Source organism: Lissotriton vulgaris, unplaced genomic scaffold, assembly GCF_964263255.1.
Source record: "Lissotriton vulgaris unplaced genomic scaffold, aLisVul1.2 SCAFFOLD_882, whole genome shotgun sequence".
Lineage (NCBI taxonomy): Eukaryota > Metazoa > Chordata > Amphibia > Caudata > Salamandridae > Lissotriton > Lissotriton vulgaris.
In genome coordinates this window covers 676,419-692,466 of record NW_028254400.1, presented here as the reverse complement: position 1 = coordinate 692,466, position 16,048 = coordinate 676,419, and the positions used below count along the sequence as shown (strand labels likewise).

At 49.4% G+C, this 16,048-nt stretch overlaps 1 protein-coding gene and 1 long non-coding RNA gene across 4 annotated transcripts in view; both read left to right on the top strand.

The window, feature by feature from the left end:
* The window catches only part of LOC147659546 (uncharacterized), a 255,935-nt gene that overhangs the window by 138,276 nt on the left and 101,611 nt on the right, over positions 1 to 16,048 (top strand). The window lies entirely within an intron of this gene.
* LOC147659547 (uncharacterized) lies at positions 11,725 to 14,631 on the top strand. The gene has a single exon (XM_086951658.1). It carries the CDS (start codon positions 11,725 to 11,727, stop codon positions 14,629 to 14,631), a length of 2,907 nt encoding a protein of 968 aa, XP_086807784.1.

The window sequence follows — 16,048 nt, the reverse complement described above, 5'->3', positions numbered from 1 at the left end:
TATCGCCGCAACGGCTGCATGAAGGTCTTCATAAAAAGAACCTAAGGGTCCTGGGGGTCGGTAGACGGACAGAGACAAAGAGAACCCCAAAGAATCGCATCCCGAAATAACATCAGTGGGGATTAAAACACAAGGGAAGCTTTTGTCGACTATCAGGGCTATCCCACCTCCTCTGCCCTGAGACCTGTCTTTCCTAAAGATGACATAATTTGGAGGAATGGCTGCCGCCAGATCAGGGCCAGAACAAGGCCGGAGCCAAGTCTCAGTAAGGAAAAGACATGAAGGTTTAGAGTCAGCTAGAAGGTTATAGATATCCTGACAGTGTTTACTAAGAGATCTCGTATTTAGCAAGAAGCAGGATAAAAAATTAGGCATGTCGCGGGAAGGCGGAACCGCAGATCCAGCCAAACCCCATACAGAGGCAGAGCAGCGTTTTTTGTAGGCGAACCTCCCAGGGAAGATTTTCTGACAGTTGCCTGCATTTCCTCGTAGGGTAAGAAGCTCCGCGGCGGTGTAGGTACACATACTTTAAGATGAGCGACCGAAAGGAGAGTGGTAGGAAAGCACCGCCCGCACCCGTCCACTTCCGTGACGCTGACGGGTGCAGAAGGGCTTTCCTTAGGCGCTCCTTTGGTGCGATAGCGCTGCGTGGAGAAAAACACCCCTAGTTTTATATCAGTCAGGCTATAGGTGGAAAGACCGCCCCCCTGGTCCACCGACCAGCGTGCCAGCAGTCCTCCCGAAGATGGCCGCTGATGCACAGTGCAGCCTCCCAGCCCCAGAATGCCGTGCGGGCCCTAATCAGCCCAACAGGTATGGGGAAGGTGATCATAATTTTCCACCGCGATGCTGTGCCACCCAGCAAGGCGAGGAAGTGCGGTGAGGAAGGTGCAAGGGCAGGAGACCACCCGGCTAGTTCGCCTCAAGTGGGGGAAAAAAGGAAAGCAAGGAAAGAGGCAGTATGCCGTCAGGTGAAGCCGAGATAAGAGAAGCACAGCGCTAGTAGTCAACGCATTAGCTAGAACAGTACTGCGCTATCCCAAACGCGCTCACAATCTGCGCGCGGTAGCACTCTTGCAAGCACACAGGGTGAAATAAAATATACAGTAGAAAGCGCTATCGGTCAGCGCGAATAACAGTTGAGTTAAAAAGCACAGCAGTGATCCTAAATGCCACGATCCCAGACGCACCCAGCATCCACCTCCTATTGCAGCAAGGGGGGTACTACAGCCATTGTTATAGCGGGCTTGTTCTGACCACTTCACCATGGGCTGCTTGGAAGGTGGAGCCCCGGGTAATTCTTCTTTTTGCAGGTGTGTTAAAGCAGCTCTGCTCATGATGCCCCCTTCCTCGTCCCCTGCTTTTCATGGTTGCTGACTGTGCCCCTTCCATTCTGCACTTCCTGTGCTCACACCCTCTTGTGCACACCTCCCGTTCCCCACCCCTACCAACATACAGCCGTCCCTTATGATCCCATGCACTTATCCACCCCTCACAGCACCCCATCTCCCCAGTAAACAAACCCTGTAGCTCAGTGTCCAGTGGTCCCAGGACTGAGCCTCCCCAATGCAGGCTATTCAGGTGTCCTGTGCTCAAGGACAAGGCCCAGGGGTTTGGGCCTTGGAGTATCTGAGGTTATTAGGGAATTGTGTGTAGGGAGGAAAGCTAGGGCTCACAGAAGGCACTGAAGAATTTCACGAGAAACAGAGACCGTTTGGGGGGAGAGGGGGTCTGCCGATTCCCCCTGCGAGGATAGTGTTGTCTCTGTATTTGTGCACAGGCATCTGTGCTGTCCTGCTCATTCGCTCTCTTGTCTGACAGTAGCAAAAAGACCTGGGTGCTCTCTGTCCTATGGGGTCAGGGGGAAATGGCGACTAACCTCCCCCCCCAGCCCAAGTTCAGCCGCACCACTTTACGTACACAAAGGAAAAGAAAAACTGCGTAACATCGTAGCACATGAGGGTGCCTAAATATAAAAGCAAAGACAAAATACTTATGTATCCAGTGAAGGGAGAGAGACGCAGGTAGTTAGTTTGCAGCGTCAGGTAATCACCATCCTTTAAGGTCAGAGTGAGGGGGGGAGTCCATTAGGGTATTGATGTCTAGGATGGTTGACCTTGGTCGGTAAAGTATTGGTTGAGGAGTGTTGGACTTGGGCCTTGTGGCAGGTTCACCCCTGAACTTTTTGCCTTGAAATTATAGTGATTTCTGGTCTTTGCGCACTTTGACACTATGGCGCAGTGTAAAGTGCGTGCTCGCCCTGAGTGCGTGTGTGAGATTGGCCTGTCCTCCCATAGGAATGCATGGGGAATGTCTGTGTCCCTGGTAGTTCCTGATGCGTGAGGTGTGCATGGTCAAGTTTGGTATGTGTGAACTCGGGGGGGTGAATGCTGCGAGATGGTGTATGCGGCATGTATGTGTCTAGTAGGGAAGCGCCATTTCTAGACATGGCTGTACGTGTGCTGTGAGGGTGAGTGTACCTGTGTCCTGGATGGGCTGGGTTTTCTCCACACAATGCTGGTTCCGCCCCCCTGTGGTGTGACTGATGACCCAAGCCCTGCCAGTGAATAGAATGGGTGGTTGGGCCATCAAGAGTGCTCCAGAACCAGCTGCGACTGGTTCTGCCCCCACCCTGCACCTAAAGACAAAGGGAAAAGGTGTATAAAAGAGGGGCTGTGACCCCATGAAAATGTTCTTGTTCCCAACTTGAATCCCTCAGCTGCCCAGCAAGTAGTGGGCAGCTGCTACGTTTAGGTCTTGGCGCAGTGGCGCAACCTGGACCCTGGACTTTGATGTAAGTTCATGTTACTGTGATTTCTGCAAAGTGCTCTTTGCTGCACCTCTGAATGTGGTGTTGATACATTATGTGCCCTGTTCCTTACACCGCTGAACGTGTGTTGATGCGTCATGTGTTCCTTACACCGCTGAATGTAGGTTCTGCATCATGTGTTTTGTCCCCAGGTCTATGCCCCTACTTGTATTGTGATACTGAGGTGGTTGTTCTTGCTAGTGCAGGTGGTGCTAGTAAGGTCCTGGTTCCCTGCGTGACCTGTTCCTAGGGTGGTTAGGATTGCGTAGGGGGTACTTACCAGTTACCAGTGGGTACTGGTTGTGTGCTTTATGTCCTATTTTGTGTTACAGTGATCTTCTGTTATAAGTGATCCCAAGGGCTTGATACTAAGCTTGCCCCCTGACCAGATTCCCAGGACCAGTGGACTCTATGGTGCCTTCCCTGCCAAATTGATGGGACTTGTCTGATCTCCCTGGGCCCCTGGGGCCTCGCTGAAGTGTGCCTTGCTCGTTCCCCTCGGCAGCTCGTGCCGGTAGCCCGTCCAAGCCTCGAGCAGCGCCGCTCTCCCCTGAGCCGCGCCGCTTCGCTGGGTCGCCCGCATCCTGCCTCCCCCTCCTCTTCTGAGCCGCACACATTGGTCGCCCCAGAGAAACGCTTGTACCGTGCCGGCAGCCCGTCCAAGCCTCGAGCAGCGCCGCTCTCCCCTGAGCCGCGCCGCTTCGCTGGGTCGCCCGCTCAAGCTTACTAAGGAGGTCACTCGCATTATCCCGTGCAACCAGGACGGAAGGTACTGTCTGATAGGCTATGTTCTAAGTTCTAGGCCTACAAGTATTGTATGGTTACTTCTAAAAGTGCTGATTCCGGACAGTGGTCCAGGTGGCCCTGTCTTGTAAATAATCCCTTGTAAATTCTGCCCGTGCCTCTGGCACATTGTAAAGTATGTTTTATCTAATGTGTTTTGGTGTAATACAAAGGCTATTTTTATATAACCTTGTGTGGAGTTTCCTTTGTGGTGGGCCTTTGGTTGTTGTTGCTGGGGTGCGTGCGCAAATACTTAGCCTACATCGCCTCCAAGTTTAGCCTTGCTGCTCGCGCCACGTTACCTAGAGGGTGAGTGGGGGTTATCTTGGCGTGTAACTCCCTTGCCCTGACTTGGGTGTGGTGGTCTCTGACTGACTTTGGCGAAAGCCCTGGCCAGCCAGGGATCCCATTTCCAACATTGGCGGCAAGCGGTGGGATAAGGATTTGTGTTTGCGTTGTACCACAGTAGCAGCTGGCTACACCACAAAACTCTGCATTTTAGATAAAAACATTTTGGGGATTATTGTTGGAGTTTGCTAAAAATGTCATTTCTGTGGAAATGTGTTTCTTGTGCACTTGAGTTAGGTTTCCCTAGCTCGGGAGGGTAGATCATCCCCCTAAGTGCAGTGTGTTTTCTGGATTTCACAGAAGGGTGGGATCCAGTGGTGGCAGCATGAGTGTGTCCAGTGCATGTGTCCCCCGTCCCTGCCCTGGAGTAATGGTACCTGTGTCAAGTGTGGTCAGGTTGAGAAGTCAGGGGTGGTAGAAACTGCCTTACCAGTCTGGGGAGGGGTGTGTGTGGATGAATGGTGTGTGGCACTGGATGTGTTTGTGAGTTCTCTGGATGGGGAGCTTGCTGAATGCTTGTTTTGTTCAGATACCTAAAGTCCTGTGTGTTAAACTTTTCCCAAGAACGTCTGCAGATAGTGGAGCCTGCTTTTTGATTTCTGTGGTCTGTTGAGAGACAGAATTCTGGAGTTGGTAATGTTCTGGGAGGAGAGAGGCATAGGGGATGGAGTGATTCCAAAAGGAGTGTCTGAGGTGTCTTCCAGCCCAGCGTGGTGGAGGAGGTTCAGTGTAGCCCAGCTAGGTCTCGGTGTAGGGGCCCACGTCCTGTCTCAAGAAGAGAAGGAGTGGGTGGGACTGCGTGTCTCCAGGTGCCCGAAACCCAGTGTCAGGGCCTGGATTGTTTCTGAAGGGAACATCAGGTCGGGGGCCTAGGCTGTACCAATAGGTCATTTGAGGAGGATCTTCCAGAGTGTCTGGAGAACGTGGAACCTCTGTAACCAGGGTTCCAGTAGTTCTGGTGTCTGGCAGTACCGCTCCAGTTGGGAGGGTGCAGAAGTCCAGATGAAGGGGTGCGAGGGGGATAGGTTCCCCAGTGGAAAAGCCAGTGGGTCAGGGGCCAGCCAGAAGGGTTGTGTCGCCAGTGAGTGACCATGGTGGTGCCACTTCTGTCCTGAGTGTCAGGCAGACTTGTACACGACACATTAGTTATGTGTCACCCTCAAGGAAGTCCTGGTGCGCCAGGCATCTGACCAAAGGGTACGTCCCTCGGTTGGGGAGCCAGTAGCCGGTGTTTCCGGATCTGGACGTAAGGGCAACTGTATGTAGTGTCCTGAAGTTAGAAGAGGGAACTCCTGCCTGAAGAGAAGGAACCGGGTAAGCTGTATGGGGTATTGACCTGCAGTGGTTGCCTTGCTGCTGAAGGAAGAGAGAAAGTCTTAGATTTTTGTTTTCAACTTGTAGAAGTCCTGGTGCGCCAGGCATCTAACCAAAGGGTAGCGTCCCTAGGTTAGGGAGCCAGGTTCAGGTGGTTGCCTGTCCTGGACGGCAGGGCGACTGTAGCCAGTGTCCTGGCCGGTTTGTCTTCTAGGGGTACCCCTGTGAACACAGGTGGGGCTCATCTTAAGTGAAGAGACCCTGTGTTTCCCAGAAGGGGTGGTACAGGCCTAGCAGGGATCTTTAGGGTTCTTGGCTGAGTGTTGTGGTACTACGGTGAGAGCAGGTGGGGCCTACCTTAAGTGGAGGGACCCTGTTCTATAGTGGGAGGGTGCAGAACTCTGGAAGGGGGTCAGAGGGAGTCTGACCCCTGTGCATCCGGTGAATGTGGACTCCCGGTGGGAGAGTTGTGTTCTGGAGGGTGCTTCAGAAGTAGAGGTAGGGTGGGGCAATCTTGCCCGTGACCTCTGGTCAGCCTGAGGGTGCGGACCCTAGGTTGAAGGATCAGTGGTAGTTTGGAACTACACTGAGAAAGGGAGTGGAGAATGGCTAGTGCAGGCCAGGGGTTACTACCCCCCACTCTGTGGATTGGCAAGGACCAGTGGTATCTAGGTGGCCTAGGGCCTGGTCCTAGCCATGGACAACTAAGGAGTACCAGTGGGGTAGCCTAGTTGGGCCTGTTTTTTTTTTAGTGTGTGCTTGTCTTATGGATCAAAGTGGCGTAGAACCGGAGGGTGTCCCTGCAGTGCGGGCCCGCGTCCGTGTTCTATCGCCCCAAGCAGGGAAGTCCATCACGGTGGTGATTGGCCTACCCTGCGTTTTGGCTGGAAGGGGGTTGTGTTGGACTTGGGCCTTGTGGCAGGTTCACCCCTGAACTTTTTGCCTTGAAATTATAGTGATTTCTGGTCTTTGCGCACTTTGACACTATGGCGCAGTGTAAAGTGCGTGCTCGCCCTGAGTGCGTGTGTGAGATTGGCCTGCCCTCCCATAGGAATGCATGGGGAATGTCTGTGTCCCTGGTAGTTCCTGATGCGTGAGGTGTGCATGGTCAAGTTTGGTATGTGTGAACTCGGGGGGGTGAATGCTGCGAGATGGTGTATGCGGCATGTATGTGTCTAGTAGGGAAGCGCCATTTCTAGACATGGCTGTACGTGTGCTGTGAGGGTGAGTGTACCTGTGTCCTGGATGGGCTGGGTTTTCCCCACAGAATGCTGGCTCCGCCCCCCTGTGGTGTGACTGATGACCCAAGCCCTGCCAGTGAATAGAATGGGTGGTTGGGCCATCAAGAGTGCTCCAGAACCAGCTGCGACTGGTTCTGCCCCCACCCTGCACCTAAAGACAAAGGGAAAAGGTGCATAAAAGAGGGGCTGTGACCCCATGAAAATGTTCTTGTTCCCAACTTGAATCCCTCAGCTGCCCAGCAAGTAGTGGGCAGCTGCTACGTTTAGGTCTTGGCGCAGTGGCGCAACCTGGACGCTGGACTTTGATGTAAGTTCATGTTACTGTGATTTCTGCAAAGTGCTCTTTGCTGCACCTCTGAATGTGTTGTTTATACATTATGTGCCCTGTTCCTTACACCGCTGAACGTGTGTTGATGCGTCATGTGTTCCTTACACCGCTGAATGTAGGTTCTGCATCATGTGTTTTGTCCCCAGGTCTATGCCCCTACTTGTATTGTGATACTGAGGTGGTTGTTCTTGCTAGTGCAGGTGGTGCTAGTAAGGTCCTGGTTCCCTGCGTGACCTGTTCCTAGGGTGGTTAGGATTGCGTAGGGGGTACTTACCAGTTACCAGTGGGTACTGGTTGTGTGCTTTATGTCCTATTTTGTGTTACAGTGATCTTCTGTTATAAGTGATCCCAAGGGCTTGATACTAAGCTTGCCCCCTGACCAGAGTCCCAGGACCAGTGGACTCTATGGTGCCTTCCCTGCCAAATTGATGGGAATTGTCTGATCTCCCTGGGCCCCTGGGGCCTCGCTGAAGTGTGCCTCGCTCGTTCCCCTCGGCAGCTCGTGCCGGTAGCCCGTCCAAGCCTCGAGCAGCGCCGCTCTCCCCTGAGCCGCGCCGCTTCGCTGGGTCGCCCGCATCCTGCCTCCCCCTCCTCTTCTGAGCCGCACACATTGGTCGCCCCAGAGAAACGCTTGTACCGTGCCGGCAGCCTGTCCAAGCATCGAGCAGCGCCGCTCTCCCCTGAGCCGCGCCGCTTCGCTGGGTCGCCCGCTCAAGCTTACTAAGGAGGTCACTCGCATTATCCCGTGCAACCAGGATGGAAGGTACTGTCTGATAGGCTATGTTCTAAGTTCTAGGCCTACAAGTATTGTATGGTTACTTCTAAAAGTGCTGATTCCGGACAGTGGTCCAGGTGGCCCTGTCTTGTAAATAATCCCTTGTAAATTCTGCCCGTGCCTCTGGCACATTGTAAAGTGTGTTTTATCTAATGTGTTTTGGTGTAATACAAAGGCTATTTTTATATAACCTTGTGTGGAGTTTCCTTTGTGGTGGGCCTTTGGTTGTTGTTGCTGGGGTGCGTGCGCAAATACTTAGCCTACATCGCCTCCAAGTTTAGCCTTGCTGCTCGCGCCACGTTACCTAGAGGGTGAGTAGGGGTTATCTTGGCGTGTAACTCCCTTGCCCTGACTTGGGTGTGGTGGTCTCTGACTGACTTTGGCGAAAGCCCTGGCCAGCCAGGGATCCCATTTCCAACAAGGAGAAGAAGTTTCAGGTCCTTCTTAGAGCAAGACAAGGAGAGGTTGCATCTGGGGTCGATAGGGAGTGCGTTCCACATCCTGGGTACGTTGCCAGAGAAGGACCTGTATTGGGTCGTTTCTTTTTCATTTTTGGAGGGATGAGTAGAAGTGAGTTGGTGCTTCTCAGAGTTCTGGATTTTTATACTTTTGTAGTGTAGTTCCTATATTCCCAATAGGCTCTGCGCATTGGAATAACATAAACGATAGTTTAGACGTAGGATTTAGGTCGACTAGGTCTCTATTGAATATGTTAGACTTAATTATGAATACCAGCTAGCTCAGAGGTCACTAGAAACTTTCTTGAATAAACAAGAAGGGATTAGTTTCTGACAACTTTGTTCCCCAAGAATAAGAAATATATCTTCAGAGTCACGGAAACAATAGATGGCTATTTCACTCAGTCAATCGTGCATGCTTCGTTTCACCAGGGTTTTTGCAGAGAAATAGAGAGACGGGCGTTTTCAATAAAAAGGTTATTTATTGAGCAGTCTTCTTTCTCATGCAAGAGAAGTGAATTGCTACAATCGTAATACTTGCTATGAAGTAAAGTGCGTACAGTAAAAAGAGTATTATGAAATATTACTGTAAAAGCATGATATGGTTTCTAAGCCATAAGATACATAAAATAGATCAAATACATACAATGATAAATAATGACTAAAAGTACTCGACTGGTGCATCTAAAATACGCCTACCCCGGTGTACCTAACCTAAGTCTAGTACAAGGGAAGAAGTAAGTGAGGTGTAGCTTGAGTTAAATAGTTTCTGCCAAGAATCTATCCAAGAATTCTCTAAGGGTCTAATCAGCTCCGTACCTTGGTTATAGAATTAAGGAGGTCTTGTATCTCTCCCTCAGGACTCGATCTCCCAGTAACCCGCAAGGGTAGCAGGGAAACACTGGAGCTGGATTTCTCGGCAGGAGAAAAGACAGCGTCTCTCGCAGTGCGTCAGCTGGAGGGTCGGCTTCCTTCGGCACTCGCTACAGCAGGGCGTCGGGCAAGTAGTTAGTCGATCTGCTCCAAACCACTGTGTGTTTGCTAGGGCAGTTGTGGGTATATTTATACCTGGAAGGTGCCGAGTTTGACGTAAGGGTGATGTTGGAAAGGCGACCCCGGGGGAGGCAGAAGATGTCTGACTGACCACCCCCAGGCCCACCTCTCCGTCGAGAAGTAGCCGAGCGTTACCGAGAGGCCTCCTGAATGAGGATCCTCTCCTAGGATCGTACAGCAGAGTAATCACAACACTACAGACGGACACCACACAAGAGGTCAAGTTCTTAAGCTTTTATAGGTAATAAAGGTTGCTGGTTCTTGGTAGTATTTACAGGCTGATCGAGGGATCCGTAAAGTCTCGTAAAGGGGAGAAAGGTAGCGGGACAGTCTTACTCGGGGCGGAGGAAGGGATACCCTATGCACAGCTCTCAATCCTCGAGCCGGGGGGTTCCTAGAGGTCGAGCCACGGCAGCGCCAGCAGGCTCTCAGATGGTTCAACAAGGTAGGCCGCGGCAGCACCAGCAGGCTCTCAGATGATTCAGCAAGGTAGGCCGCGGCAGCGCCAGCAGGCTCTCAGATGGTTCGACAAGGTAGGCCGCGGCAGCGCCAGCAGGCTCTCAGATGGTTCAGCAAGGTAGGCCGCGGCAGCGCCAGCAGGCTCTCAGAAGGTCGTCGGGTTACGGGGAGGATGAGTTCGTCTGGTGTCGGCCGTGACGGCGTCAGCAGGGCTTCCAGTCCAGGATACAACTGGCGTCCCACTCCGGGGCTGGCCCAGATATAGGACGGGGGTCCTTTTGTGGAAAAGTAAATTTTGCCATGTTCTGTGTCCCTACGTGTTCCCCATCTTAAGTTATATGTGCATGATTAATATGCATATGTATTCCCCATGACCGATTAAAGATGCAATTACAGTTGTGTCCATCTCTAGTATGCCAGTTTCCAGTCTTCGTGAATACAACGAATATCAGGCCTATGTAAAGTTATGTTGCCACGTTTTACAGTGTGCACGTTAATTCAGTAAAAGTCCCCGTTTCTAGGCCTCAAAAGGGCCCGGACACCAGATTCAGCTCCTGTCTCCTGAACCCTCTCCGAGGAGCGATGCAGCCCCCACCTGTATCCCTGACCCTTCACTTACTTCCTGCCTCACAGTGCCCGGCTCGGCCTGGCTCTGCCTGCCAGTCTGCCAAGAGTATGTTATGATTCTAGTTATCAGTCCAGCTCTCCTTCTCTGCATTCCTAAGCTACTGAATCGCATCAATAGTTTCCGTCATGGTCTAGCCTTTACGTCTCCATGTAAGAGAAATACTGTATTAATGGTCATTTAATATTCCTTGCACCCGCACTACATGTAGAATAATGCATGCACCAGTCTTAGAGTCTGTTAGCCTTTGCCCTGATAACTTTTGGATTCTATCAACATGTTCTCTAAACATCAGATACTAGATAGTGTTTAGCTACATGTCGCTCTGACACTCCAGACTTTCGTCTCCTCTTCTAGCGCAGAAGTCATAGCCCCCAGTTCCTCCTAGTTACATGTCATTGCCAGCTTGCGCGCACCACTAGGTCAGAGGTCCCGGCTCCTTAGGTAGCCCCCTCCATGTTTCCGCCCCATTTATGACATATTCTGTTACGTTTACATCACATGTCTATGTACACGCCCCTTGTTACACCTACTTTCTGCCTTATCTTTCGCGACTGCTACAAACCCCGCCCACTGCTACGCCTACTGTACTGAATGCTATGTATTTTGTTTAACTATATATATATTGTGCACTGTTATTAAAAGTTATGCTTTTTGTCCCGATCATGCCCCCCGGCAGCTGCCATCCTATTCCCGTGCAGGTTGTCCTGTTGCTGTCCTTTATGCTGTATTAAAACCTGCAAACTCCAGCTACCTCGAATCTTGACCCTTATTTATTGAGCTATCTGTTAATTAATTATTCCGAAAAATAGTACAGGTATTTAATTATTTATTTACCACATAATGGCGCCCGAATAGGGACTTGCCCTTTCCCCACGCGCCGGAGAAGCCACGCAAGCCCCCTGACCCTCTGCAGCCGTGACGGAACCATACCGTGCACGTGCAGATATTTCTGCTTCAAGTATCCCTCAGGCCCACGGAGGAGACGGAGGTTGCGGTCCAGCATCCAGACGAGGCGGTGGAGGAACGCGGCGAGTCCCGACCAGAGCCCAAGCCGAGAGTCCAAGGTCCGAGGTATCCGGAGGCCCACCTGTAACTGAAGTCCGAAGTTCGTAGTCCGTCGTCGTAGCAGTCCAGTCCAGTCCGAGGCCTTCCGTTCTTGCTGCCCGGTGAGTACCGTTGCTGGGGTAGTATCTAGACAGGGTCAATTAATTTGTCTCTGGTCCGTGGGTTTGGGTACGCAAATCCAACACGAAGTGTCCACCTAGGTGGATGCGGGTCCTGACGTGTCTCTTTATGGGACCGGTATGTTTCGTACTGTTTCAGCAGTGCATCTAGTAATTCTAGTAAGTTCTGTTCTCGAGAAAATTCATGTGTTTCTGTTCTCAGTATTCCAGGTAATGTTTCTGTCCGAACTGTTATTTTAAATGTCATTTCAATGTGTTTTTCAATGTCGTGGTATGAGTGATCAGTCTCAAGTCATTATTGTGTTTATCGTGTATTGTATTGTGTCCAGATCCCAGTTTACGTCATGCCTCTGTTCTCCAAGTTACGTCGGTTAAGAACTAGAAAAGGTCTGCTCGAGGAAGCAGTTCCTGTCCCGCCTAGGGACAGTCCAGGTCATTTTATGTATCACAAGCATGGCATAAGTGCCATATTATATCTAGATCTATGGGTCGAGTACACTAAGGAATTAGAAGAGAAATATAGATGGCCTGTATCAGGCACATGGGATGCCGAGTGCATCATGCGAGTAGAAGAAGCATTATGGAAAAAGAAAGCCAGACAGTCACAGAAAGATGCCATCGAGTTATGGCGCAAAGAATCTCATAAAAGAACCGAAAAAGAAATCAGAAAGTCAGAATTAAGTAGAGAATCCTCAGAAAGAGCCCAAGAAAGGGAATTAATCGAAATAGGTGAACGAGTTAAAACCGAACAGTCAGACAGACAGAGGAATGCCCTTATTAAGGGTATGTACCCTCTTCTTGCCGAGGGCTTGCCAAAAGCAACCCCGGAGGCATCCAGTAATTTCCCGCCACCATTAGTTCCGACCAAGCTACGTCACAAACCGACCGCAGCTGATATTTTTCTCTCGTCCTATCTGGACGACACAGTCCCAGAATATGCAAATCCTGTTCCGCCAGCTCCTGCAAATAATGTAATTTCTGCTCCTCCAGCCACCGGGGCACCCGTTACGGTACCCCCGGTCCAGCCCACAGTACAAGTACCCGCTACATCGGTCACTCTGCCAGCACGAAGAGTATCAGTCGACGATTCCAGTTTAGGGGCCGCGGGGGGAGGTCCTCCTGGTACCCCGCCGCCACACAAACGTGTAATATTAGCCGAGTTACATGAACGTGCGTTACAGCGCACGCCCAAACATCAGTCCGTTGCAGATATCAGGCGAGCTCTCACCGAATGCCGTTATGATCCGGTCCCAGGTGATGATAGTATGGTTATATATTCATTACGCGTAAGACGGGTGACCGAGTATTTGGACACCCTACCAAATATGAAAGAAGATCTAGACAGAATATATCGTTTCATTCGTACAGGAACAGATCCAGAAAGTATTGGCGAAGTCATGTCTTTAAGGAAAGCTGAGACTCAGCTCATGCTATTAAAGTTTCTAATTAATTGTTTAATAAGGGAACAAGATTATCCGACTAAAGATCCGACCGAAATGAGAGCTCTGACGAAATGGAGTGATCATATAGCCGAGGGAAGACACAAGACACTCAGTAGTATAGAGAGTATGTACAAGAAAATTCGTAAGGAAATAATAAGGTTACACGAGAAACGTAAAGCAGCACAAGTAAGCGAGAAAGAAAACGACTCTTCTAGTGAAGAGGTAGACGATGAGAATCCTTCCAGAATAGCGTATGTAGGTAGAACTAGACTTTCCGACCGACATTCACGTCTAGAACACAAGAAAGTTTTCTCTCTTCCAGCACCAGAACAAGGTTCTCTAGAGCAAGTATTTCAAGCTACCGATCACATTCTGAAATCACGAATCGGTTATAGTGAACTTAGTACCATGCACGAGCAAGAACTAGTCCGATCAGCAGTCCGATGGATTACTGATTCTACCACTTTTCCAGACGAAATAGTGGCACAAATGTTTCTGAAACTGCCCCCAGCCGAGCAGCGACTGGTGGGTATGTATATGATCCAGCACCTCATCACTCTGTATGAGGGTCAGCATTCTGATCCAGGTCCGTTACATGATGTTCTGAACGAGTTACTACAGTATAGATGGAAAGGTCTAGGTACCGATTTAATTAGTGTCATTCTAGAACACCGCCACAAATACAGAACGTTCCTGAACCCGCATTTTGTTCATGTCTCACCTCCAGAAAGTAAACCATTTTACATAGACAGACAGCATCCGTTACGAGAAGTACACCCAGTTAGGACACAGGGTGGTGAAATGCAACAAGTATTTGTTTACACCCCGATTACAAAGATGGAACTCTTAGAGATGAAGAAGTTAATTCCCTGTCACGATAAAGATCCAGCAGGGTTCCACCGTGAATTAAAAGACATGCTCCGTATGGGAGAATACACGTATCCAGATATAATTAAAATGTTAAAGGTTCTGTTGCCTGCAGGCATATATGAAAAACTCAAGGAAAAAGAATGGGAGGTGGGAGAGAAAAAGATAGATTGGGCAGCTCTAGAAGCTGAAGATAATATACGTGTACCAGGTACCGGTCTAGGAGACAAATGTAAAGAATTGCCCGAACTGTTAATACAAGTTTTGCCAAGATTACTAGCCACGAAAAAGGAAGACTGGGATGCAATCTCAGCCTGTAAACAGAAACAAGACGAAGATACTAGTGATTTTTATTCTAGATTCGAGAAATGTTTTATCATCAACAGTGGTTTGAAGACGAGTAGTGAGTCATACCCTCATCTTTTTGTTACTAAACTAGTCGAGAATTCAAGTCCACAAGTTAAAAATAGAGTTTTGAAAGTCGAAAGTACATGGCAAGCTAATACTCCGTCCCAAATGTTACAGATGCTCCAGTATCACCAGAATAGAATCAGAGAAGAGCAAGATCATGAAAGGAAACGTATGAAAGACACGAAAATGAAAGTATTAGTTGCACAATCTGTTCCTCAAGACAGTCAGAAGAGGGGTATGAATCAAGCCAGTCATCCTGCAGCTCCCGTTAAAGGGACCTGCAATTATTGTAAACAGCCAGGTCATTTTATAAACGAGTGTGCAGTTCTGAAACACAACATAGCTACTGGTAAAACTAAAGAAAGACCACGTCCGCCTAGACAAGAACAAGTTTCACAGACTTCTCAGTTACCACAGAATGCACAACAGACAGTTACAGTACCGCAGCCTATAGCTGCAACACAGCATGTTACACAGCAGATGTACCAGTATGCACAGTCCGAGTATCCAGAATACCAGCAGTATTCATGAAACAGCCTAGAGAGGGAGGTAGGCTTGCCTCTCATCGAGATACCTGTAGATCAAGAGGGTCCCTATGTTCATAGTCAAGTATTAGGGAAAGACAGAAAGTTTCTGATTGATACAGGGGCAAGTAGGACTACTATCAGTCATGACGAGGTTCCAGGGGCTCCGCTCTCAGGCTCTAGAAATGTTTCCCTTGGATTTTCAGGAAAGCCAATAGTTAACGAGATTTCCAAACCAGTTACTCTAGAAGTAGGTCCATTGTCCCGAACTACTGATCTGTTACTTACGAAGTCATGTCCAGAAAATTTGTTAGGTATTAAGACATTGAAAGAATTAGGTGCAGTTATTTGCTGCTCCCCAGAAGGAATACGTTTGTTTTTACGTGACTTTAAGGGTCACTATGTATTACGTGATTTTGATCCAAGATTACTGAATGTCCCGCAGCATTTATGGGAGCAAGGTCCAACTGATGTAGGTTTCATGCAAATCACACCCCATCGTGTGACTCTCAAGCAAGGTGTGGTATTACCACGAATCAGACAGTACAGATTGCCACCTGAGGCTGTAGCAGCCTTATCCAAAATTATTGACGAGCTCATTGCTCAAGGAGTGGTTGTAGAAACTGACTCCAATGTATGTAATTCTCCTATCATTCCAGTCATGAAACGTACTGATCCAAATGCACCTCCAGTATATCGATTAGTGATTGATCTTCGAGAACTTAATAAATGTATCATTCCCCAGTACCCAGTTGTTCCAGATATTTCTTCCCTATTGACAGCCATTGATTCCGAAGCCACATTTTTCACAGTCATAGACCTCAAGAATGCATTTTTCAGTGTTCCCATTCATCCAGACAGCCAGTTCCTTTTCGGATTCTGTTTAAATGGAAGGAGCTATAAATTCACACGAGCTCCTCAAGGTTTCACAGAAAGTCCTAGTATTTACAGTCAAGCACTCAAGAGACAACTAGACAATATTCACCTGCCAACTGACACTGCCCTGCTCCAGTATGTCGATGATCTACTGATCACAGCCCGCTCTGAACGTGACTGCGAGCGTGCGTCACTTACAGTTCTGTATTTCCTAGCCGAGATGGGGCACAAGGTGTCCCCTTCGAAGCTCCAATTCTGTGTCCAGCAAGTGGTCTACTTAGGACACTTACTGTCCAAGAGGGGTAGGCAGTTGACACCTGACCGTATCCAGTTAATAGCGAGTCTTCCTCAGCCCAAGACCCAGAAGGAGGTACGAGCTTTTATCGGCCTCACTTCTTATTGCAGACAATGGATTCCCCAGTATGCATTTCTAGCCAAGCCACTGATACAGTTAACGACACAGGAGGCAGCCGTGTCGACTGTCCTCCCTTGGACATCTGAACATACACTTGCTTTTAATGAATTAAAGAAAGCCTTATGCCAAGCAC